Here is a 25,544-nt window from a genome sequence, read left to right as displayed (position 1 = left end):
CGGTACACTCTGTCCCGACTGGCCGAACAAATCAGCACCCGTAGAATGACTGCCTCACGATAAATGTTTTTTCCACTGCTACTGATACTTTTGACCGACTTGTACAACCTTCAGATGGATATCAAGGCTATCCAATAAATGTTCAAACAGTTTTCCACATTCGGCTAGTGTGCAATTACACATTATTAATACATGACTACGCGCAACTGCTACGGCATTTCTGCAACATGTTATGCACAAGAGAACCATGCTACTAGTACTATGAGTGACATTATGAAAATTACTTGTGAACATCGAGCGTTTTACTCATCGTACTTGTAGTACAGTTTTCAAGTACTGCACAGGTTTGCCTCCCTAGTGACAAGAAGTTTTCCTAATGTAGGTTTCTTTCTTTCTTACAGCGTGTCATCTGAGATGAAATGTTCATATTTTTTTCGCACAGTTTTTATGCCGGATGCCCTTCCTGACGCAACGCCGCAGGGGGGTAGCAAGAGGTTTTCCTAATAGTGTTCAGAAATATCATAATGGAAAACATTACTACTAGAATTCCCGGCCGACAGAGCGCACCTGGTTATAAGCCTCACCGAGTACATTTGTCAAGGAAATACCATTTGGTACATACATACGCCGCAGCTGTGTAAAAGCCGCAAGTGCCCACATTGAAACATGAGATATTTACAAAGAAAGACGGTACAAAGAGAGTTTAACGCTAACGCTAGATGGCGCGCTAACCCTAGTGCCACGCTAACCCTTGCGCCGCGCTAACAGGGACGGTTAAAAAAAAAAAAACATGCCGGTAGAAATCTCTGAGACACGGCAGTAACACGCTGGCACAGCGCTAACAGGGCCGGACCGGTAAAAGTCATTTCCTCGGCACATATATTTCATCTTTTACCTTTTCCCCTCGAGTGCCCCCTTGCGGCCATTAGAAAAAAATGCACAAATTAGCCACATCACCGCATAAACCGCAGGGTTGAAACCGTGTGAAAAAAATCACGGGTTACAGGCTGGAAATTACGGTAATAAGACAATGTTCTACATATCTGGTGACTAGTTTTATTAGTGAGAACTAACTAGTACTGCTATATGGACCTTAAGATTATACCCTTCATATTCACCAATTGCTGAAAAATTGACAAAGTTTTACAAGTACTCCTTGTGAAGGGGTAAATGTTCGCAAGTAAAAACGTATATCACTTGTAGTACAAATAGTATACTAGTGTACAGTTTTGCCTCACTTCTAAGGTCTTCACTGTTTTAATGCATTTTTATCACCACATTTATGAGAGAAAAGTGCAGAACACAAGCAACCATCATATCTGAAAAAGGTCATTTAAAAGATGAGCTGCAGCAAAAGAGGAATGTATTGTAAAACTGTAAAAGGTAAACATAAGCCTAATTTTTCAGGGAAGATAACTAAACGGGTACAGCAGCTCCTCAAGATACATATTAACAGTATGCATGTTTCTGGAGCAAACCGGACCAAAAATAGTCACTGGACTTATTTTTGGGTCTTTTATTGCTGCGGCTATTTTCCTTTGTTGTCACAATGTTGTCACAACCGAGAAATGTTTTGTTTTCTTAACACCTCTGTTCTCAAAAAAAGGACAGTTCAAAAGAGACAAATCTGTCAAATGTTACGGATGTTGGGATTGGATTTAAGGATCCTTCACCACCCCCAAAATATAGTAATACTGTAGTAATAATGTAGTAATAATCTAGTAATACCATTTACAGTTAAGAATGAGATTTGGTACTTCAAAGATGTCAACTGATCAGAGTTTTGCTTCATTTGTAACCAAGCACCGAGATCTTGAAACTGCTACAACCGTAACTGTCACTCTTGTATCGGGCTCCACAGCCACAAACAATCTTGCCGTAATCCCGCTATCCAAACTCGAAGCACAGATCCATAGTTCACAGAGACAGACCGACGGAGACTTGTAAAGATGTCCTACTATTATGCACAAAGTAATGGAAGGAAGTTGTGAAAAAAACATGACCAGTATGACACAGCCACTTCTAGTCTTACTAGTGAACATCAAGATCTTACTAGTACATGGACATTAGGCTACCTGGAGGTTTATCGGGCTTTCCATACAGTTCTCTGACTCCAGCACTCTTCCCACAGATCCCGGCACCGTCGGACCAGACTGCCATCGACACCTGCAAGGCCAAGGCGGCGCCGCTTGAGGTAGAAGCTCGCTCTCCCGTGTCCGTCTGTCCTCCGGCTTTAAAAGTGCATCGCCGTTATCACCAATCATCTTCACCGTCATCATAATGGTTGTCCATGTGCGAGGTTGGTGTCTCGTTTTGCTCGCGTGCTTTTCCTGCCACCGAGATCGAAATTGGAAAAAGATCTGAAATGATGCCGTCAGTCGCATTTGGAATCGGATGATCTCTGCCAAGGAGGTGTTATCAGCATGATTTTCTTCACATCTAGTGATTTTTCATTCAGGATCCATCCATCCCTTTTCTCTACCGCTTATCCTCATTAGGGTCACAGGTGGTATACTGTAATGCCTATTCAAGCCAATTTGGTGAGAGAAATGGGGTACAACCTGGACTGGTTTGCAAACAATGTCAGTGCACATAGACAAACATTCACACTCATGTTCAAACCTATTAACAATTGAGGATTTTTTTTTTAGCTTTTTTAACCCCTTCAGATTATTTTGTAGTTGACAATAAGGTAACAATTGAGTCAATATCCACTAATCAATGACGTTATTTATCATTCTTATGCCGTCAACTTGCCGTGTGTGCAACTGTTTGACTTCTATCCGCAAATTAGTTCAAGATGGCGCCTACCCATGTCTTGGTATGGTGCTCCCTAATATTGTCTATGTTTTTGTGTTTTTTTTTTTTTTGTCTTCTCCGGGCTCTTTGGGCTTAAGCACACAAGGGAAGACTTTTCCCCAGACTTTTTTTCAACAACTTTTACAAATTCAGTGAGTTTTTTTCCACAGGTTTCTCACCGGAGCATGCGGTCTACGTAGCATGCAGCAAATTTGTAGCACATAGCGAATTCTCGAATAGCTAGCGTGCGATTTAGTTGCAACATGCTACCAATTTTCTGCTTTGAGTTGTTGGTCACATTTCTGCTGGGTTAATTACTATTGTATAGTGTATTATAGATTATTTGTGAAGTCACTGTTGTGTACCAATACTAGCCTCTCGTACATGAGTAGAATCTCCACCCCTTGACCTCATCGACTGAGGAGTATCTGCAAGATTTGCACAATCGACATAGAACCAGACTACCGCACGCAGAGTGACTTTAAATTGCAATACACTCCTTGAGGTTCGGTCACCCTTTGTGCAATGGCGCTGGACTATGGCTCTAATGGGAATTCACCTGCTGGAAAACTACATACTTTGCACAATTGAGACTTGAGAAACAATCTGTCTGCTGTCGTACTCAACTTGTATGTTGGACTCCGGCGTCTCCTACTACCGGAGACAAATTCCTTGTGCGTTGTTTACACACGTTTCCAATAGAGCTGATTATGATTCTTGAATAAAAATGTACCGTCTCCGCCACAGACATATGCTCACTGTCATCGCTGACTCATCCAATAATAGTGCGATTCTCAGTCACCCAATGCGTTCAGACACTTTCAGTGTCTTGTTGTCAGAAAATTGCAAAATCTAAGTGGAAACGTCATGGGAGGACGGAATGCTTTGCAATGTGTTGCAGTGAACCTGTGACGGACCATCTTCCATGGAATCTTGCTCGGGTTTAAAATTCCACATGTGATGGAGTGAAGGTGTCACAGTGTGATTTGTGATTTTGTGATTGTAAGAGTAAGTCGGAGGGTGGGATGACTGGAAGAATGAAGAAAGGCATGCTGATGAGTATCTGTGGCGTGAAGGCTTCACTTTAACACAAGCTAGATATTTTGTGTTTGGCTTCGTTCCAGCCTGCATTCACTGCTCATTTCACCGCCCATCCTAGTTTTATAGTCGAAGATAACGCTACAGTAAATTCTACTTTGGAGCACCGCGGCTTTGTTATGCCAACAGACGACCTTCCAGGTTATTAATGTCAAAACATAATTGTCGATTAGTATTTAAACACATTACGTGCTAGAGATTTGCTCTTTCTTCAATTTTATTTATGGCCACCTAATGATGTGGGATTGTGCACTATCACCCTGTGTGGCGACCAGTCCTGGGTGTAGCCTGCCTTTCGCCAAAGTCGGCTGGGATAGGCTCCAGCTCACCCGTGACACCAAATGAGGATGACAATTGAGGCGCGGTTGGATTAATGGAGCGTAATCCCACCGTGTTGCTTCCGGCTGTTCTTCAATCCATTTTGGGTGGGTTCCCTGCCCATGTTTGCATCCTCTGTCGTGGCTTCCGCGTCTCACTGGCATTGTCTATTTCCTGTGCAGCTGGAGTGCGACAATTTCATCACGGTCATTGAGAAAGTCAACGACACCTTCATCGTGTGCGGGACAAATGCCGGGAGTCCTCGCTGCTGGATGCTGGTAAGACTGGCACACAGAGGACTACTTTTGTAGTTGAAATGGCACTTTCCTTCTTCTTTTCTTCTCTTTGAACATCACTTTGAATTGAACCGGGAAACCTTTTGCTCCATTCACGATTTGAACACTTGTTAAACTTTGCTGTTCAACTCCTTGATGGTTCCAAAACTGCCAGGGTTAGAGTTTCTTTCACAGTACTGTTTCAAGTCAGTGTTAGGGTTTAAAAATCACTTATTGCTACATAAAATTGTATTGTTTGTTTTAATGCCTGGGTTGGTGTTTCAAGTTTGCGCTTGAAGCCCAAGCTAGCGTTCCCAACTGGGCTATTGTTTCAATTAAGGATTACAAGCCTGGCTTTGGGTTTGATGTATGGTTTCCAAGTCTCAGTTAGTGTTCCAAGGAAGGGTTAGGTTTTAAAATTAGGGATTAAACCCAGGCTTGTGGTCTGAAGCTAAGGTTCAAAATTATGGTTCATAGCTTTGGTTAGATTACTGTAATTTCCGGCCTACAAGACTTTTTTCACACACTTTCAACGCTACGGTTTATGCGGTGATGCGGCTAATTTGTGTATTTTTTCTAACGGCCGCAAGCGGGCACTCGAGCGGAAAAGGTAAGAATGAGACCGGTGGAATACATGTGCCGAGGAAGTGACTTTTACCGGCCCTGCTAGCGCTGTGCTAGTGTGTTGCTGCTGCTGTTACTCTCAGTGATATTTACCTGTAAATTCAACTTTAACCCTGTTAACGTTAGCGCTAGTGTTACCACTAGCATTAGATAGTAACCAGGTGCGCTCTATAGGCCGGGAATTACGGTAGTCTTTAAAACAAGGGTAACTGCTTCAAACTCGATTTTAAAGTGTGGGTTAGGTTTGGAAGTTAACGTTTCAAATTAGACTTTAAAGCTTGGGTAAGGCTTTCAATTCAGGATAGTGTCCCAAATTGGGGTTTCAAGTTTGGTTTTAGCCTGTGCTCGGTTTCAAACCAAGGTGAGGGCTCCAAATTAGGGTTTCAAAGCTGGGTTTAAAACTGATTAGTTTTTAAAATCTGTTTCAAGCCTGTGTTAGGGTTTTCGGGTTTCAAGTCTGTTAAGAGTTTTAAGTTGGGGTTTTGAAATTAGGCTCAAAGGTAAGTGTCTCAATTTAGGCTTTTTAGTCTGTAATAAGGTTTTAAGTTTCAGTTTGAATACCTGTCTTAGAACTTCAAGCCTGTGATAAGGTTTTACATTCGGTTGTCCATCTTGTCTTAGGGTCTCAAGTGTGAAAGTGGCTCCTGACAGAGTGACAAATTTGTGTACATGCAGGTTAACGACACGGTGCTGACCGACGTCCAGGGCGTTGGGCATATCGCGTCACCCTCCGACATCTCCCCGCCGTATCCCTCGCAGAAGTCCATCAGCCTTCCCGCAGGTACACCAGTGCGTATGCGGCGTACCGGCACTAAATGCCGTTGGCGTAACATTCAGCAAATCATGATGTACCTCTCCAAGTAGTAATTTCCCAAAAGTTATGAACAATAGCATGGAGTGGGTTTTTTTGTCAAAAATACTAATGAGTTTTTTTTTTTTCTGAATAGCGTTCTGTACAGTGGTAGAGAGTTTTAACAATGCAATGTTAATGGTTAAGTGTAACATTTGCTCCTCGACAACCGTTTTGGTCGAATTCAATAAGATTTAAACAAGGAAACATTTCAGACATGACAAGATGTGATTTTTGTATGACATCATTATGCTGTACTTGCAAGTGCCACATACTACAGAACAGAGCCTTGAGTTAATGAGGTATTAAATTTCAGGCTTAATGGCGATCGTTATGGAGACGGAGCTGACAAGGTGGCTGATGTGCGTTGGCGGCTGTCAGCCTCTTACCTTCGTCCTTGTTTCTCATCTGATTGCGTTAAGCCCCCCGAGGGCTTCTGCTTTGGTTCTGTGCTTAATTTGCTCTCTCTGCATCCTCATCTTTCCTCAAGGATCCATCAGGCTCCATTCTGGCCTCTTTCTTACCCACTGCTGTTATTGCCCTTTCAGATGGAAGTCTGTATTCAGCGATTTCGGCAGTGGGCGGTCACGCCGGCTCCATCCGCCGCACCTTCGGGTCCCAAAAGCTCCTGAAGACCGAGAACATTTGGCTGCTGAGTAAGCGGGTTGAGTCGCGCAAAAACAATCCTGTCGAACGTGTCACGGTGGTCTTGATTAAGGTTAAAAAAAAAAATAAGACAACAGTAAAGAAATATGTTTGATCTGAACTACTTTGACATAATTAATTCACATCATAAATTTCCCCAAGAGAATGGCACACTGTTGGAAATCAGGGTTAACATTTCACAGGTGAGTTTCAAATTCAGGTTTCGAGTCGGGACAACAGTTTAAATGTAACGTTTGGATCCGAAACAAAGGTTAAGGCTTCAATTAAGAACTTTGATTAAGATTAGGCTCTCAAACTAAATATTTTGATTTCATACCAGTTAGGTTCAAGACACAGTAAAGGTTTCAAAGTATGGTTTCAATCAAGGGTTAAGGTTTGATGTTAGGTTTTCAAATTAAGGTTGGAGCTGACAATTATTTTAAAAAATGATTAATTCACCAATTATATTCTTTGATTAATCGACTTTAAAAAGGAATAATTCCTATTGCTTTATTTGAAAACAGGACATTACTACAAATTGACACAATATAAAAAATGCACAAACATGAACTGATTATGATTCAGTTACTGGTTTGGTCCGTAATGTCAGAAAATAGCCCAAAAAAATGTTAACCATTGTTTTCCAGTAAGAGGAGATGTTTGCAAATATTTTATTTTGATGAAATACAATCAGTCTGCTTTTACTATCTGAGAATATTTACTGTTTAAAAGCTGAAACTCTGAGGTCATTCTATAAATGATGAATCGATAATCAAAATAGGTGCTGATAAATCAATCGATTGCTTTGCCTCTATTTGAAATACTGTATTATTTTTAATCTTTGTTAGGGTTTCATAGTGAGGTTCAGACTTTCCCCCGAAGTTGGCTGGGATAGCCCCCAGCACTCCCACAACCCTGCTGAGGATAAATGGTTTGGAAAATGGATGGACCGGGAACGTCCACTTTTTGTATGTGTTCAGTTAGACGTGTTGATACCCTTTTCGGTCCTATCTGCACGGTTACACTTTTTTCAAGTCATGCCCGTCTGAAACAGTTTTTGATTCCAGCATCCTTGTCAATTGCCCTCGCTCGATCTTCATCCTTTTTTTTTAACACTTTCACCATTGTAAAACTTTGAACACACCGTCGCTCAGTTTGCGCTATCTAAGTCCCACGCGCCATTACTTGGCTAACTAATAAGTTACACTGCGATTTCTGAGAACCGAGAACACATGTACATGGCAATGGTGAAACTCGATTAACTACTAACACGATCGGATCGTTATACTGTATAACTCTGTGGTCCAATCGAGTAATCTGCCGCAAACGAGTTTTAATGTTTATGTCGCAAAATGCAAATATTTACACTACCGAGCAAGTTAGAACGGCATATGATAGTCGTGCTTGTGCTAGCACTAAGCTGAACTTGCAGCTCGGAGCCTACCACCGAGAGGCAGGCGCCGATCGGCGGAAAATTCTCATCCCTGATGTTTACAAATTAGGTTTTTTAAAACAGGGGTTTAAAATCTGGGTTACGGTTTCAAGACAAAAATTAGTACTTCAAATTTTTCTTTTAGCCAGCGCAAAAGTTTCAAGTTTGGTCTTGAACAACAGTTTGGGGTTTTAAACTGGGGTTTCAAAAATGGGGGTTAGGGTTAGGATTGAAATTAGGATTACGCAGCATGTTTTCAAAACAGACTATTTTTGGGTAGGATCACAAACCCAACGATTTTTCCTTTGGTTCCAGCCAGCATCTCGCGTTTGTGTCTCACTATTCAGACCCTCAGTTTGCTGGAGCTGCCATCATCCCATCATCCGCCAAGTACAAGGAGGAGATCTACTTCTTCTTCAGTGAGATTAACAAAACGGCCCGGGTAGACGAGGAGCCGTATCGGGCTCGCATCGGTCGGATCTGCACGGTAACAACACTCGGATCATAGCGCGTAGTCAGAACCTCTATTCCACGATTTCATTGGAAAATTCTAGAAGGGGGTTCTTCACAAGAACAAAGACTATTTGCCGGGATAACACCGTAGATTGCAGTCTGAAGTCGTAACATAGTGAACCCTGTATTCAAAGTTTGGAATCGTTAAATTCACACATGAGCAGTACTGCATTACCAGTTTGACAAATAGTGTTTGAGATTTTTGTTGGCTCTTGAATGTCGCGTTTGTCATTTGTCAATCATTCTTGGTCAACAGGTTGACAAGGGTGGGATCGAGCCCCTGCTGCCTGACTCGTGGACCACCTTCATGAAGGCGCGGGTCATGTGTGGTGCCGGAAACACTCAGCAACAGTACAACAACATGAAGCAAGCCGTGGTTCTGACTGCGCAGGACAACCGGGCCGGTGTCATGTACGGCCTCTTTTCCAATGCCTGGTAAGATGCAACACAACCAGGACTTTTTTCCTATTTGATCATCCTTCAGTCAAAGGGTCAATTATTCTCGTGGACCTTTTTTCAGGGGTAGAACCGTGATCTGTGCCTATTCCATAGAGGATATCAACCAGGCCTTCTCCACATCCAAGCTAAAGGGCTACAGTAGCTCCTTCATCGGAAATCGACCTGGAATGGTAAGGCAGCTCCCTTTCCAAGTGCGGTTTTCTTCCATTTCATCTGGTTCTGATTCAGTCACGTTTCCTCAAAGTGCACGTCAAACAATTACTTGACCGAAGATCACAGCGTCATGGCCTGGGCAAGGGTTTCAAATATGAGTTTTAAGGATTTTTCAAAGCAGGATTCAAACCCAAGTAAGAGTTTGAATCTAGGATTTAGGTTTGAAACTAGGATTTGGTTTCTCAAGAGCTATTTAAAGCATTGGGGAATTTAAATCGAGGGTTAGGGTTTCAATGTAGGGTTTAAAGCCCGGGTTAAGGTTTCAAAGAGGGATTTAGTATTTTAAGTTAGAGCTAGGCTGGGGATTCCAACTAGGATTTAAATCCTAGGTTAGGGTTTGAAGCAATGGCTTCAAGGCAACATTAGGATTTAGGATTATGTTTTCACAGTACCGTGTATATACTGTACAGATCCTTGTTCCAAATGGGGTTGTAACTTATGCCCTTGCATTGTGGCTAGTTTCTAATTTTGTAACTTGTCCTCACAGTGTGGTCGAAAGAATTCCTCGGTGGAAAGTCACACTTACATGAAAAACTTGGGCATTATCCGTTACCACCCAGAAATTGAGGATGTGATCCGGCCAGTGGGTGTGGCCCCACTGGACCTGCCGACGGATGACCAGATCACACACACGGTTGCAGACATCGTCCTGGCCGTCAATGACGAGCATTACAGCGTCCTTTACCTCGGAACAGGTAACATCGACATTCTGAAAGTCGTGGAACTGGCTAAAAAATCTCTTTGAGGGTCTAGATGGGTAGACATTTTTTCAAACAGCACCTGGGGGCGGTGACAACCAATCCCTGGCAACAACATTTAGGCACCATGTAAGAAATTCTAGTCATCATGTGATGGTTCTCAGTTGACATTTTCCCCAGCGTAAAGTTAAAATTTACTGAGAGCAGTTCTGTTTTGGAGAATGTTACTCCTTTTGTGCTGAGCTGATGCTAGTTTGGTGCAAAAATCAAAATTAGGTGCGGTTCTTACATGTGGCAAAACTGCTGCGAGACTTCCATTAACTGTTTACTGGTCCAGATGGAAGCTGTCCAGAGGTACTAGACGCCAACATTCAACTCACATTTTCTGAAAAGAATCCAGCAAAGGCTTATCCCTGCATTGTCATTCTGGCAGTGCAAAGCCAAACTGAACTAAACTGAGCGCTGGAGCAAACAACAGCACACAACCACCATTGCCACCAGCTCAGTACAAAAGGGATATACATACCTGGAACTGGATCAAGATTTCCTCACTTTGTGTGCAATGACGGACAAAAACCATATTAGTATTCAAGAATTGACGACAGTACAGACTAAAGCCTCTATTTTCAAAAATGGTGCATCTGTTGTGAGCTACAAATCCTGGTGTATGCAGATTTGTGTACAAGCGCTTGGCTAGTTTTTTATGGTTTTTGCCAAATTGGCAGACCAGTTTGCGACAAGTTGTACGATCTGACACAATGGAGGTGTGTTCTTTTCGCATGCTGCGATTTGTTGGCATAAAGTCAGTCCAAACGTACACCTGGTCAGGCCAAGTCTAAATCTTGACAACTGGTCGATCACTAATCAGGGCACAGGTAGACCGCGGACGTGCAGTGGAAGTCAGACTGCAGTTTTTAACAAATAAAGGAAATACTGCCATTTTAAACTAAATTAATTGAATGTATTGTATTTAAATAAGACGGCTCGGTGGAGCAGCTGTAAAGCGTTGGCCTCACAGTTAGAGGACCGGGGTTCAAATTGCATTTAAATGGAATGAGAGGAGCCAGTTTGACCCCCGTGCCAGCCTTCACTTCAATGTCCTGGTCGACGAAATTGGCAATACTGGTTAAACCTGTCCTGTGGCGGACAGTTGCGATGCAAGCCATGCCAGATGTAGGGCAGTCATGAAAATAGGGATCTGCATTCTAGGTTGGAGGAGCGCAGTGGAGTGCCGTTCGTCTAATAAATAAGTCATCTAACGTTCATGACATTATTAGTAATCCCTCCACATATGAATTCTACCATAAGCAGGCCGATATTTAATTTCTATTTGATCAAACATGCACGCCACGCAGCTGCCATCTCTCCGAGGTCTTCCGAAAATTGCCTAGTGCCTGAGGGAGATCACCATGGCAACCATCAGAAGTCATGTGTGCACACGACTCTTTTACCGCTCTCGCGTTCACACAAGATGTCACATTTACCGGCGTGGAGTCTCCGAAAACAAATTCACTGCGCAGTCAATCCAATATGAGCGACTTGGGTGAAGCCAGAAATAGCAAAAGAGAAAACAATTGAGAACACTGCGATGGCCTCTCGCTGTTGGCAGAATCAAGTGTGGAAGCAACAGGAAGGACACAACATGTTGGCCTCGAACAAAAAAAGTGGAGCAGATTGTCGTTTGACTGAGGAGAAAAGGCTCATTTTCATTTCCACCAAGTTTTTCACAGCAGCTCTAGAAGGTTCATGTCTACGAGGACTGCTATGAAACAAGAAAGTAAATAAATATCATTGGACTCAAAGATAACCGTTTATCTTTTTCTGTTAAAAAAAAAAAAGGACTTCAAAGTTTTAACTTTTTGACTTTTTAATACCCTTTGGACACCTTCTCGACAAAATATGTGCATGCACCAGAAACAGCTATTAAATCATCAACACATCTGAACAATATAGTGTAGCTGGCAAGAATTAGAACGATTGCATGAGTCAGCCGACACTGTGAAAATTCTTAAACTTGATTAAAATGTAAACTACGACTACTGTACTTTGCTTCGAATTGGAGTACTGGCATTACACACTGGATATGATTTTATACTGTATTGACCTGTGTCCAGGCAAGGGAACCTGAGGTCTATTTAAAGTAATCCACTTTGCCCAAATTTTGGGACTGGTCGGGCGCTTTGGTTGGACTGGGGATCCGCCCTGCGTCTTAGGGAGTAGATGCTTTCCTCATCATTGGGTCCTCGATAGAATGGGCGCATTGGCTCGGACCCAAACACTCCCCACCCATTGGGGTGGAAGTGACCAGGTCTGGCCTTTCTAGAAGTGCCAGCACACAAACTACGTACACCAGTTGACTAGCATGCATGTGACACGTTGTTCATTCACAATTGGGCTCTAGAGACATGCGAGGTTTTAGTTGTTTGTGCTGGTACCACCAACAACAACACAGGTTGTATTGGGATATCACTTCACAGTTTCTTACAGTTGTCTGGAGAGTATAAAAAGGATTCCACATTAGCACCGCCTTGCTAATTTCCCACATCTCGTCGTACACTGCCCTTTTCTGTCCTTTCACATTTTGTCCTATTAGTTACTTATGGCGGGTCTTCACCAAGTGTCCCCCACATCCACAAATAAGAGTGCGATTTGACTTTGTTACATCTCTTGTAGTCAACTCCCTAGGCTGTCTAACTATTGTTTTGGTATGCAGCCCTATTCTCCTTGTCCAGAGTGTCCCTCGCTCTGTTCCCTAAAGCTGCACAGCTGCATAAAGAATAATAAAAGAAATAAATAAACCGAGGGAGTATTTCAAACTCCGCTGTTGTGCAGCGAAACTGTTCCAGCACAAAAGGCTGAACAGTACTGCGTTGACTAATTGTCGAAAAGCTTCCGGAAAGTAGATGTTCAGGGAGCTATCATTTCTGCAGCTGCTAACAACAGCCTTAACCGTCCTTTGTAGTGCCTTCCTCTCTGCAGCTTTGCAGCTGCTGTGCCGCAGCGTGATGCTGGTTCTGAGAGCACACTCCACCAAATATCTGTAGAAGCTACTCAAGACAGTAGTCACCAGTCCAGAATACTGTAACTTCCAGAAGAAGTAGAAACATTGGTGTGACTTCTTTAGTGTTTCCAAGTCCTGGTGAGCTACTTAGAATGGTTGGCTCCAAGGTACTTGTGGCTGAAGACCACTTCACTGCTGGTCCTCTGATGTGCAGGTGTGGAGGGGGAATCCAAGACTTCTGAAGTCCACAAGAGTCTCCTTGATCAGTCCATCAGATATAACTCCTCCCTGCAATCTCATTGTTGTTGGCAATGTGTCTCAAAACTCCTGTCATTCGCAAACTTATATATGACATATATACGTATGACAGCTTGGCAAATTCTCTATGCAGCCATAGATCAGCAGTGTGAACAGGAGGAGGATCAGCACGGAGCCCTGGGCAGGAGGAAACTGGGTTGCAGATCCTGACAGTCTATGATCTGTTGGATAGGAAGTCAAGGACCCAGTTCCCAATTGATGGATATTTTAACATTTAGTCCAAAATTTCATGGCACAACCTGACCACCAAATTGAAAAAAAAAACATGCAAAAAATGCCTGAAAAGGCCACAGGTGTCAAAGGTCAAGCATTAAGGGGGACAAAAGCAGAACCTTTGAAGGTACCACCCTAGTGAGATGACATTGTCCCTTCAGAGGATTTTCCATATAAGTAACATGTACGAGCTTTAACGGAGACATATTATGAAAAAGATTTATTATTAAAATAGATGGTTGTCTAAAGTGCCTGCCGCATGTAAACCACAGCACAACATTTTTCTCTATTCTCCAAGACTGCAACCTCTCAAATAAAGACTAAAACGAATGTGCCCACTCAGCTGCTGAAGTTTTGCACTGTCACCCCTTTTTCACCCTGCCATACCGCCTCCTGCTGCTGCTGCCTTCTTGGTGCTGATCCATTGTCTTGATTAAGGAGCTGACAATAGACCATCTCATAGAATAAACGCGAAGATAGGAGTCACGTTATCTTTGACAAAAGAGGGTTTGAAGTGAGACGAAAAAAGTTACAAGAGCAAGTCAGAGGAACTGTTCTTCGTCTGTGATGAAAGACCTTGTTAAAAAAATACACAAATATTCCCTGTCGGATTATTTGCCAGATACAAATGTGCAAGCAGAAATTCCACTGATTTTTGCTACGAGCGCCATGAGAAACGGGGTCGCTTTCTGTCTCTGGTGGCATTCCAGGCAGGTTTAACCAAAACTGACTAGTATTGACCTGCTGCATCATGGGAAATCACTTGCACCTCTCTATATCATAAATTTTTAAGTGAGGTGGTGGGAATAATAGTGTGGAGGCAAGTTGGAATTTAAAATTGTGTACCTTCAGCGTGTTACTGTTGGTTTACATAGTAATTACCAAAATGCTAATGCGAATTAATTGGTCTAAAGCATTTCACGACGAATGTTAGCACTGTGCTAGTGAGCCTTCATTAAATGTAATTAAAAGGTTTGATTCAAGATTTTGCTTTTTAAATATTGATTATTTTATTCTCTTTGGTTGTAGACTGTATGTGCTTTTGGTCTGTATATGTTAAAGCAAATAGTTTAAACAGTAACGTCTGACAACTTGCAGTGTTGAGGGAAATAAACGAAGGCACAATTTTTAAAAAACACTATTTACAGAACAAATAATTTGTCAGATTTGAGAGTGATCATTTTGCTCTAAATCCAGTTGACCAATTGTTTCCATATTATATGGTTCTTGAAATTTTTCCCCCCAGATACTTTTGCGCGGTTCTTGTTCATTAGTATATCGTACTTACATGTAAAAAGGAGTGTGTGTGTGTGTGTGTGTGTGTGTGTGTGTGTGTGTGTACCCAGATTTGACCCAGCAGTCCAATTACAAGTTGAAACAGTCCAAACACTTAAATCCGCATTGCCTTTCCCAACAGAACAAGGAAAAGTCCTCAAAGTTCTTCACAGCAGCGAAGGAGTCTTCATCGTCTCCCAGTATTCCATGTTCCGCAACGAAGGGCCCGTCCTCAACATGGCCATCAACCCCCAAAAGGTAATCAGAACACTTGGGTACTCTTGTGGTTTATGAATTAATAATACTAGCTCTTCTAGAGATGGATAAGACTATTTGGTATTCCGTTATAGATTTCACGACGGACCAGTTATAATCCAGGCTCAGAACCGAGTCAGAGTTCCCACCTAAAAACAAGACAGCTCTTATCCTGATTGAAAATCCATTGACTCCCGTAATGACGGATGCTGGTTGTAAAAGGATTCTGCCTTTTATGCCATAGGGTCACCTGTACGTTGCCACGGCGATGGAGGTCCAGCGGCTGCCGCTGGCCGACTGCGGTCGCTATGGCGACACGTGCCGGGAGTGCATTCTGTCCCGGGACCCGTATTGCGGCTGGGACAAGGCCAGGAGGAGGTGCATTGCCATCCCGCCAGGATACAACGTCACTTCTGGGTATGTTGGATCATGCTTCTGTCACTATCTAAGCAAGAGATCAGTCAAGATGAATGAAAAGAAGCGTTACTCCACTGAATCTATCAACAGTCCTTGTCAGTCCAGATGTACAATGCTTCAATGTTATGAAGACCACACAACAAACTAGAGCCAGGGTACTTCCTGAACTGGTCGCCAGCCAAAACTCACTTTGACATCCACTGGCAATGGACCTTTCCGACTAGCGATCTTAAACCCCCCCTTACCTTCATTTGCTATGTCCCACAAGCTTCCAAAATGGCGACTGAACAGAACATACCCGTATTCCAGATAATATTGCGGTATGTTTTTTACCAAATGCGTCAGACTTGTCCAAAAGAGTTCTACAGAGAGGTCTCAACTATTTCATGCAAGGATATGTACACGGAATTAAGATTTTGGACGGAGCAGGACGTCAGATTTACAGCGAAATGTTGGCGATCGATGCATAAGTTTGATGCCTCACAAACTTCGTATTGAAATCCAACTGAATAAGATGGAGAAATCGTACTGTACATGCAAAGCAGGGTGAGTAATTTTTACTTGGAAAGATCAAGAGGTTTTTTTTTCTTTTTTTTTTTAGGTCCGCTAAGATACAAGGTAGCAGCCATTGCCCCTTTTAAACATTGGCATGCAATAGACGAGAAGAGTGCACAGCTTTCTATGCCATGTGTACATTATGCAAATAACTGGGTGTGTTCGTTTGACTTGGCTCGGAATCGAAGCCAGTGCTCTGTCTTAAAAGTCTGATGCGATACAAATAGGCAGATATACATTTCTCTTGTATGACATCGCCTATTTACATAGCCCTAACCTGACTCTTCGGCATAAAGCATTACACACTTCATTCAGCATGTCAGTGATACACTAACAAAGTGAAACTTATAATAATTCAATCAAACTCAAGAGAACATACAGCCTTGTGTTTGTTGATATTGTTCACATTTAGTTGTACGTGGGTTAATAATGACAAAAATAAATGTGAAAAACTTCAGTGCACCTTCATTGTTATTGAATGGATTGAATCTCACAATTAGGGTGAAATGGGTTTCAATCAAGAGTCAGTACTTGAAATTTCTATTTTGTTTTTGCTGTTGCTTTTAGCAATTTTAGGACAAGGAAGCAATTTTTTTTCCATTTCATTTGAAGAAGTGAAACCTCTCTAGAAATACTACACAATTGAGCAATAAGGAGAAAAAAAAAGATTGTCCTGCATATACTGTCCACAAATATACATTTTTGTGTTGTTGAAGGGATGAAAAATAAACCTGAATGCTTTCCTCAATTCTATCTACTACATCTTGTGCTTTTCTCATTAGAGTTTATATTTCAAATATACATGCAGTACTTCAAGAGTTTTCCCTCAATGAAAGACAATATTAAGTCCATTTTTGGCACGGTGGTATCATTTGCATGTTTTATTGTACATCTAAAGTACACTTGCAGGTTCCTAATTGCTTGCTGAGCCTGTTTAAGAGCAATCCGTCCTCTGTGTGTTCTCTCCTAACAGCACGCTGATTCAGAACCTGGACCAATCCAATTCATCGGTTTGCGGGGAAGCTGCTGGTGAGCCTTTTATTTGCTCTCTGCTACTCTCAGTATCTTAATTAAACCGGCAGTCCAAAGATGACTATCACTTAATTGAACCCAGTCCAAAAAAAAACCCGCAGGCGGGATTATTTCAGACACAGAATCTGACTTCAGAGTCCAGAATGAGTCCAGAATGCAACCCTAACCTCCAGAGGCGGTGACAAAAATCCCCCGGCTTGTATCTATGAAGGAGACTGTGGACTCTTACAGTAAAGATGTCTGGCGTCACTTCTGAGAAATGAGCCTTTTATCCATCTCGCAAGGTTATTACACAAACAGTATTTTTATTTTATCGTTTAACAACACATTTTATTGACTGTATTCAGTCCTTGTGTTGTACTGCAGCTCCGCTGACTGGCAGTCGCTCTATTTTTGTGGCAATGCTGCCTTAATTGCCTTACTGCCTTTTCTTCAACACAATGACTTTATTACCCCCGTAAAGGCACGATTAACAGCTTTTTAATGCCTTTTTATTTTTTTGGGCCTGGTGAAAATGAGCAATAGCATTATTCACCCCATGATGGTTTGCTAGCATGACCACCAGAGGGTGGAACTCGGAAGTTGTTTCGCATTTTGGTTGAACTGCAGCTTGAAAATATTATAGCTTGAAACAATAAGGGGCACGTCCGTCCAACCCCCCACCCCCGGTTCTGCAGCCTCAGTTTGCCGTATCATGGAGGGGTCTGAAACTTTCATCTAAAGTGCATGTCCACTGTGAGAGAGATTATCTAAAATGACAATGTTAATATATGGTACAGTAGCCTTTGTTTGCAATTACAGAGGTCGAACATTTCCTGTAGTTGTTCACCAGGTTTGCGCACACTGCAGGAGGGATTTTGATCTTCTCTAGATCAGATAGGTTTCTGGGCGGTCGCTGTGAAACACGGAGTTTCAGCTCCCTCCAAAGATTTTCTATTGGGTTTAGGTTTGGAGACTGGCTAGGCCAAGCCAGAACCTTGATATGCTTCTTACAGAGCCACTCCTTGGCTTTCCTGGCTGTGTGCTTAGGGTCATTGTCATGTTGAAAGATCCAGCCACGACCCATCTTCAATCCTCTGACTGAGGGAAAGAGGTTGTACCCCAAAATCTCACAATACATGGCCTCGGTCATCCTCTCCTTAATACAGTGCAGTCATCCTGTCCCGTGTGCAGAAAAACACCCCCAAAGCATGATGCTACCACCCCCGTGCTTCACAGTAGGGATGGTGTTCTTGAGATGGAACTCATCATTTGTCTTCCTCCAACCACTACTAGTGGAATTATGACCAAAAAGTTCAATTTTGGTCTCATCTGACAACAAAACCTTCTCCCGTGAGTCCTCTGTATCATCCATTGGCAAACTTAAGACGGGCCTTGACATGTGCTGGTGTAAGCAGGGGAACTTTCCATGCCATGCATGATTTCAAACCAAGACGTCTTAGTGTATTGCCAACAGTCACCTTGGAAACGGTGGTCCCAGCTCTTTTCAGTCTTTCAAGTCTGGTTTGTGTAGTCCTGGGCCAATTCCTCACCTTTGCTGCTTGGCCATTTCTCCGGAGCCCTTTTCTGCTGTGTGGAATTGTACAATTTTGTCTCTGGTGTCTTTGGACAGCGCTTTGGTCTTGGCCATTTTCCAAGTTTGAGTCTTACTGATTGTATGGGTTGGACAGGTGTCTTTATGCAGCTGAGGACCTCACACAGGTCCATCTGATTCAGGATAATACATGGAGTGGAGGTGGACTTTTAAAGGCGGACTAATAATAGGTCTTTGCGGGTCAGAATTCTAGCTGATAGACAGGTGTTCAAATACTTATTTGCAACTGTATCATACAAATAAATAGTTAAAAAAAAATCATACGTTGGGATTTCTGGATTTTTCTTTTTAGATGATCTCTCTCACAGCGGACATGCACCTACGATGAACATTTCAGACTCCTCCATGATTTCTAAGTGGGAGAACTTATAGAATATAGCAGGGTGTTCAAATACTTGTTTTCTTGACAGTATACAACTAATAATGACCCCTTCAAAACGTGAGAAGTATCACAAGAAGTCAGCAGACAAGCTGTGCAGAAGAAAAAAAACTGGTGGATCTTTTATCTCCACCTTTATCCCCTCCACCACCAGCCCTCAAGCAGCGTCGCACCTCCCCCAAGGAAGTTCTGGTGCCGTCCAACACCTCCATCTTTCTGCCTTGCCCGGTACGCTCCTTCCACGCCACCTACCGCTGGGAAAAGGACAACTGCATCAAAAACTACCCCTGCCTCTTCTCCGGCGACTTCTGCGTCCTCGGGCCGGCGGTGGACACCCCCCTGAGGGACGGGGTCTTCCGCTGCATGGCCACCGAGGACGGGTTCAAGGTGGAGGTCATCTCCTTCAAGCTGGTCAACCACGGTCGGCTGCTGGCCGCCTCGCTCGCCTCCACCGTGGGGCCGTCGCTGATGCTCGCCATGGCCGCCGTCTGGCTTCATTAACTGCAGCTATCGCTAACCACGTATCCTTAATTACTCACATAACAGGAAATACGCAGGAGGGTTGGTTCACAGAGTATTGGATAATGAGGTAACGTTTAAAACAGTGGTTCTCAAACTGGGGTCATAAGATGGAATCATTTGCAACAAATAAGGTTGTATTGCATTTAATTAAGAGCAGACATATGCCAATGAAATCAATCATCGATAATCAATTATTAAAAGTCCTGACATCCCTCCATGATTTTTTTTGTTTTATTTATTTTCTAACAAGCACAAAAGATACTTTTCTTAAGATGAATACAGTCCTATTTTTGGAGGGAATAAAGGTATCCTCTCCGTATTAAAAGTCGCAATATCATGAGAATAAATTTGTATTTTTGAATTTGACTTTAAGATATTATACATCGTGTTTCGACTATGTTGAATAAATACCAAATTATCCTCATGAGATTAAAATTTACTGATAGTCAGGTTTACAACCAACTTTGTCAAAAAAAATGACAATTCTCATACCACTGTTGTACTTTTTATATAAAAAAAAAAAAAAGACAAGATTACGACTTTTATGTTGAAAATTGACAACCTTTTAATTCATCATTAGACATTTAGGGGTAAACATGCTATTTATTTTTAAGTGGGTTATAGGAATTTCTCTCCTGTAGGGGGGTCCCTGGACCAAAAGCGTTTGAGAACCCCTGTCTTAAAACCTTCTGGTCAGATCAGAAGTAACACAGAATAATCCAAGATTAAATCATTTCAATTTGTGACCTTTCAAACTACAGTGAACCCCTACCGATTTGCAGTTTACCATTCACAAATTCATTTACAGCCAGCAGGGATAGGGATCGAGCCCTGCCACTAGTAACTGACCCCCGCCCACACAAAAATATATCCGATTTCTAATAGGTATTAATCATTTCAACCAAAAATATACCCCAATTATAAGCCTAGAACATGGCCATCACTTCAAAATTATCTTACATGACTCAACAGAGCAGAAAAATACGCATACGGCAAAGACTGACTTCCGCTAACGACCCAGGCAAAATTTAGCTCACCCGAGACAAAGATTTGAGATATATCACCTCATGATACTTCTTTAATATCAGTTGCTACTACGAAGTAATAAAGTATTTTCAGACCAGTTTGCGGTAAATTTAGTTTAATCAATGAATATAGGCAAATAAAGTATATTTGTTCAATTACTCCCAGATTTTTGCTATTCTAAGATTTTTCGGTACACAAGTACCACGAGGCTTCTTTATGAACCATCCCTCTCGCACTGTAAGCTAAACATATCCAATGAGTTGAAAACAAAAATACCAAGCCGATACTTTATCACCATTTCTTTCGATATTTTGACTAGATTGTGCTTCTTTGTGGAGATGTGAAGCTTTACTATTGCTCTTACATCATACATCTTGCGTCACTTCTTACATGTCATTGGTAGTTTTGGGGGAAAAAAAAAACAAACAAAAAAGAAAGTCTGGTATTGAGATTTTCAAAGCCTTAATACTTCTGGGACATCAACTCCTAAGCACAATTTTGCAGTCCATGCAGAATACTGCGCGTTCGCTGGGACTCGGGCAACATTGCTGGGAGGAAGCGTCATCTATATTTTGACAGAACGAAACTAGGGTGAGCAAACGCTCGTTGCCGACCATCACTGTGTCTCAGCACCTCCTCCTAAGACAAGGGCGTTTTTATTTTTAATCTTTTGGCCAAGACCCCATCTGAAATGACCACCTTGTTCACAGTTTTGCTTCTAAAGGTCAAATTTGTAGAGCGCAGTACCTTTGGAAAGTTAGCAGGACCAGAGAAACTCAAATTTGGACAGTCTTTGGGAAAGGTCAACTGGTTTGGACCAAGCTCAGTTAGGTGGTCCGAGTAAAACTGTGGATGATGCAGATTGAAAGTCTGTTTTTCTGGTTTTACTAATAGTTTCTAATCAACAATTTCTGACACAAGGCTGGGTGATGGGATCTGAATACTGATTTTATGACATTTTTGTTGTTCCTTCCCGTGTAGAATATCAAATGACAGTGACAGTATTCAAAAGTTCTAGATTTTTGGTTTTACTTTTACAGTAGACAAACAAAGCGAACGGGAATTGCTTTATAAAATCAAGCAATGGCGTCCAACAGAGTATAAAGACGTGAACAAGGTGTTGCAGTAGAAAATTTTACGCAGACCTCGTCATAAGGGCAAATATTTTTACCAGGAAAGAAACAAAAAAAAAAGGCTTGTATTTAGATTTGTGATGTTCTTTAATTTATCGCTGCCAGTGCTGACTTCAACCATTGCTGCCTCTTTACATGAACATTTGTCTTGATGCGTTGTTTTTGTTTTTAAATGCCATAGTTGGAATCTGATATGTAACTGTAACTCTGATATGTATTTTTCTTAAAAAGTCTCAAAGCTGTGATGTAAACAAAGTTAACAGTCCCCGGACGGCTGCTTCGTATACGTTCGGCCGCAACTGGCTGATAAAGAAATGTTCTAGTTACACGTTTGACTTGAAATAAGGTCTCTCACTGGAGTCGTGTAGAGGATTAAAATGTTCTCCAGCGCGCCGCTAAATTATCATTTAGTCTTGTCGGGCCATCCGCTGTGGCTCGGCTGTCATTAATAGCTAATTAGGAGCCGGCTCGGTGCGCTCTACATTTATTTGACTTTACGAGCAGTGCGGCTTGAGACGGCGACTTTTGCCTTCCTCGCTCGCACTCGCTGCTTGCATATTCAATAGCTTGCGGCATGGCGACAACACCTTAATTGTCCAAAAACAAAAATGTCAACAACAAAAAAACAAATAACAAAAGCTGCGCTGAGCCAATGACACCTTTCCTGCATACCAGGCATGGACACGAGAACCACATTCATCCAATGAACAGGCAGCAGGCTTCAGAGGTGGGAAACTTGAGTCACATAACTTGACTGGAGGCAGACGTTAAAACCCTTAAAGTCAATTTTGAGATGTTTCTAAATAGGTGATACGTGTTTGCAAGCTGTTTTTCAATATTTCAGATTATGAGGCGGACTGTGGTTTTGCGCATTCAAAGGTTTACAGAGCAAAAAAAAAAAAAAATGTATATAATATGTATTGACTTTGTAGTATGATACTCGTCTGATTTGAACTTCATTACCTCCTGCATGAATAAGTTTAAAAAAAAATCATAACATTGTGCCTTTTGTTTTTTTGAAAGGAAAGTTATTTATGTGTGGTGCACGCAAACCTGGCAACCAACCGGTATGGCCTGGGTGCAGTGTGACCACCTCATGAAGCAAAAATTATGGAAGGAGAGTCAAATATTATGACATTTGGTTCAAGGAATACGTTATGGATAAAATCAGGGAAAAGGGAATGGCCAGATCCAATGTATGCAACTCACCTCGACACAAAAACTGACATTTCATCTGTAACTATAGAATCCACAAAGACAGACGAGCTAAGTTAAATTCATAGTTAAGCTAATTGATAGGTAGTCAAACATGAAGCTTCAGGCCGGTTATGTATTAGACAGTACACAGACTGGCTCGGGACTTCCATTTTTCATTTACAACACCGCTTATCCTGGTTAGACTCGTGGGAGCCTATCCCAGGTGATTTCACACGCCTACATCCTAAACTGGTCACCAGTCAATCGTAGGTCACATAAATGTCGTGACTAAGTGGGAACTGAACCCACACTGCCTACACCAAAATCAGGCAAGTGTACTAGTCCACCATCAGAGACCCCTTGGCTTGGGACTATTTAAAAATAAAATGACGTGATACACATGTACTGTATTACTCATGATATCATTGACGTCATGGCTTAACTCAACTTGCTTGAAATTTAGTCAGAACCCGACTTGACTTGATTGTTGCCACAGTGATTCAGGACTTGAAAAAGACTTGCACATTCTGTACAGTATGTGACTTAGCTCCTCCCACCCCTGGCCTGCGTCCTATGGACTGCTCGGTCTGCCATCTCCCTGCCTCCATGTGCAAAAACTGAGCTTATTGATACAAGCTCCTTTGCGGTTACGATGCCCCAGGGCTCCCTTCCGGGATATCGCAACAAGGCAACCAGGAAGTAGTCACATAAGAACCTGCGTGTGGTTTAAATACAAAGACGGATCAGACCAACCACATTTTTCACCTTTTGATTTTGCAACTGCTACAGGCCTGTGTCAGAATCAAATTCCAAGCCTCCAAATAACATGTCCTTAAACAGCTGCCTGATTGGAACTTGTATTGTTTGCCGCCGGCCCGCCATTTTTGTCACGTTGCCTTCAGGGACGCGTTTAGGTGGGGCAAGTGGCTTGCTGTTGTGTTGCTCTGAGGTCTTGAGTAATGTACCATGATGTGTGCCCGCCAACATTGTGTCTTGTTTTTTGTGTCAAACTCTTATTACGGTACTCATAATATTCATGCTATATCAACAATGCCATTATTTTTTAAAAGGTAATCTGGTACAATAGATATTAATGTAAAAAAAAAAATCCTTATTGACGTGTTAACTTGACATGAGGTGAAAACTAATAAAATTACTAGAAACAAAAGGGCACACTCTTTATTTGATATTACCTTGCTGTGTGTACAAAACTGTGAATCACATGAAAATTGCAACTTTATCACCTTTAGTATTTTTTTTCCCATATTTAACAGGTGAACAGTATGTATATATTAGACACACACATACAGTGGATACAAAGGTTATTTACTTTCTGCCAACTCGTGGAAAAGCATTTACTGTAAATCAATAGCATAAGATAGTTGAACAAAGATACATAACTAGTCTGGAATATATCCATGTTCAGGCCTATTAAGTCAAATTGGATTATTTCCTGGGGCACGGTTAATCATTTCTCATATCACACTAGTTGTGAATCACTGTTGTGGACTATTTCGGATTAATTTCGTATCTTTATTAGAATTTTCTTGAAGTAAATAAGCCCATTTGTAAGTGGCCCTTAAGTTTTTAACATTAGCATACATGTACATTTTAATGAGAAAAAAATTGGAACTGACATTTGCCCCATCTTTCCCGATTCTTAATCAACATGAAAGAATTTAGAATCTTTAAAAGGGCACATTGTTTCCTTCTGTTTGTTTTGCAAGATGCATGAAGTTACATTTTAATCTTGAAAGGTTACGCGTCAATGTTTTCTCAAAAGGAAGATGGCTGCCACGCCACAGTGAACATTACAGGATGCAGGACCATGTGACAACGTGTAAGGTCACAAAATGGTCGCAGCCTTCAAGTAGCTGCCTGTCAGGATAACGGGGTTCTCCATCGCCATCTCCTGGCAAGAATCCAGCCAATCCAGCCCAATTATGCTAGATTGAAATTTAGGCCTGTCAAGACAAGAGAGTCCTCAACACTTCCCGCAATGGGTTGAATCCGAATCCTGGTAATGAGACTCCGACCTGCCTCAATAAGCACCATATAAATCTTTTACATTGGATAACTGCGTATATCGCAGACAGACAAAAGCCTTCTGTAATCAAGAATCATCAATCGAGGTGGCTGGACTCTTCTTCTTTCTAAAAATGTTTGCTCCTTAATCAAAAAGGGTTCTTAAGTCCTAAATTGTAGACGTGGACTCTTTCTATTTGTCTCTGTTGGGTGTGTCACCTGGAGGTTGTCACAATAGGGTTGTTGTTGTTGTCGCAGGTTTGTTTGCATACCGACCGGTTGTTCGCATGCCTGTTGGCCGACAAAAAAAAAAAAAAAAAACAAAACAAAAAAAAAACATTGACCACGATTTCTGTGGAATCAGACGACCATTTTCGGAAAGAAGTTTCTGGGTATCGTTAAAGGAGACGATATGTGGCTGCCCAAACATCCTCTGTTTCGGGCGGTCCAATGTAGAAGTCACTGGAACTCTTAGTACACGGCACTGCATACATAACATTGCTTAGTTTGCCTGTAGGGATTTTGTCCTCGGGGTGAACCAGGATTTGAAATGCGTCGGAATGTAATGTGAAAAAAAAAAAATCTTGTTTTACCCCCTCTTTGATGAACCAGCCACGTAAGGGACCAGCACGTTCTACCTGCCGGGTGTAATGGCCATTCCACTGGATGATTTAGCAT

The 25,544-nt window shown here is 42.0% G+C and overlaps 1 protein-coding gene across 1 annotated transcript in view; it reads left to right on the top strand.

Annotated features, from left to right (window-relative positions):
• Positions 1-23,347, top strand: part of si:ch211-113g11.6 (uncharacterized protein LOC559008 homolog) — a 31,259-nt gene extending 7,912 nt beyond the window's left edge. Inside the window, exons 3-14 of the mRNA XM_061820269.1 lie at positions 2,132-2,194; positions 4,398-4,493; positions 5,790-5,895; positions 6,513-6,620; positions 8,389-8,528; positions 8,811-8,989; positions 9,075-9,183; positions 9,714-9,921; positions 14,874-14,989; positions 15,231-15,403; positions 16,932-16,987; positions 19,118-23,347. Coding sequence (XP_061676253.1) covers positions 2,132-2,194; positions 4,398-4,493; positions 5,790-5,895; positions 6,513-6,620; positions 8,389-8,528; positions 8,811-8,989; positions 9,075-9,183; positions 9,714-9,921; positions 14,874-14,989; positions 15,231-15,403; positions 16,932-16,987; positions 19,118-19,464 — 1,701 coding nt within the window. The 3' untranslated portion in view covers positions 19,465-23,347. The remainder of the gene's footprint in view (positions 1-2,131; positions 2,195-4,397; positions 4,494-5,789; positions 5,896-6,512; positions 6,621-8,388; positions 8,529-8,810; positions 8,990-9,074; positions 9,184-9,713; positions 9,922-14,873; positions 14,990-15,230; positions 15,404-16,931; positions 16,988-19,117) is intronic.
• Positions 23,348-25,544: the final 2,197 nt, after the last annotated feature.

Source organism: Syngnathoides biaculeatus, chromosome 5 (assembly GCF_019802595.1).
Source record: "Syngnathoides biaculeatus isolate LvHL_M chromosome 5, ASM1980259v1, whole genome shotgun sequence".
Lineage (NCBI taxonomy): Eukaryota > Metazoa > Chordata > Actinopteri > Syngnathiformes > Syngnathidae > Syngnathoides > Syngnathoides biaculeatus.
Note: the sequence above shows the minus strand (reverse complement) of the source record. Positions and strands in the feature narration are given on the sequence as shown.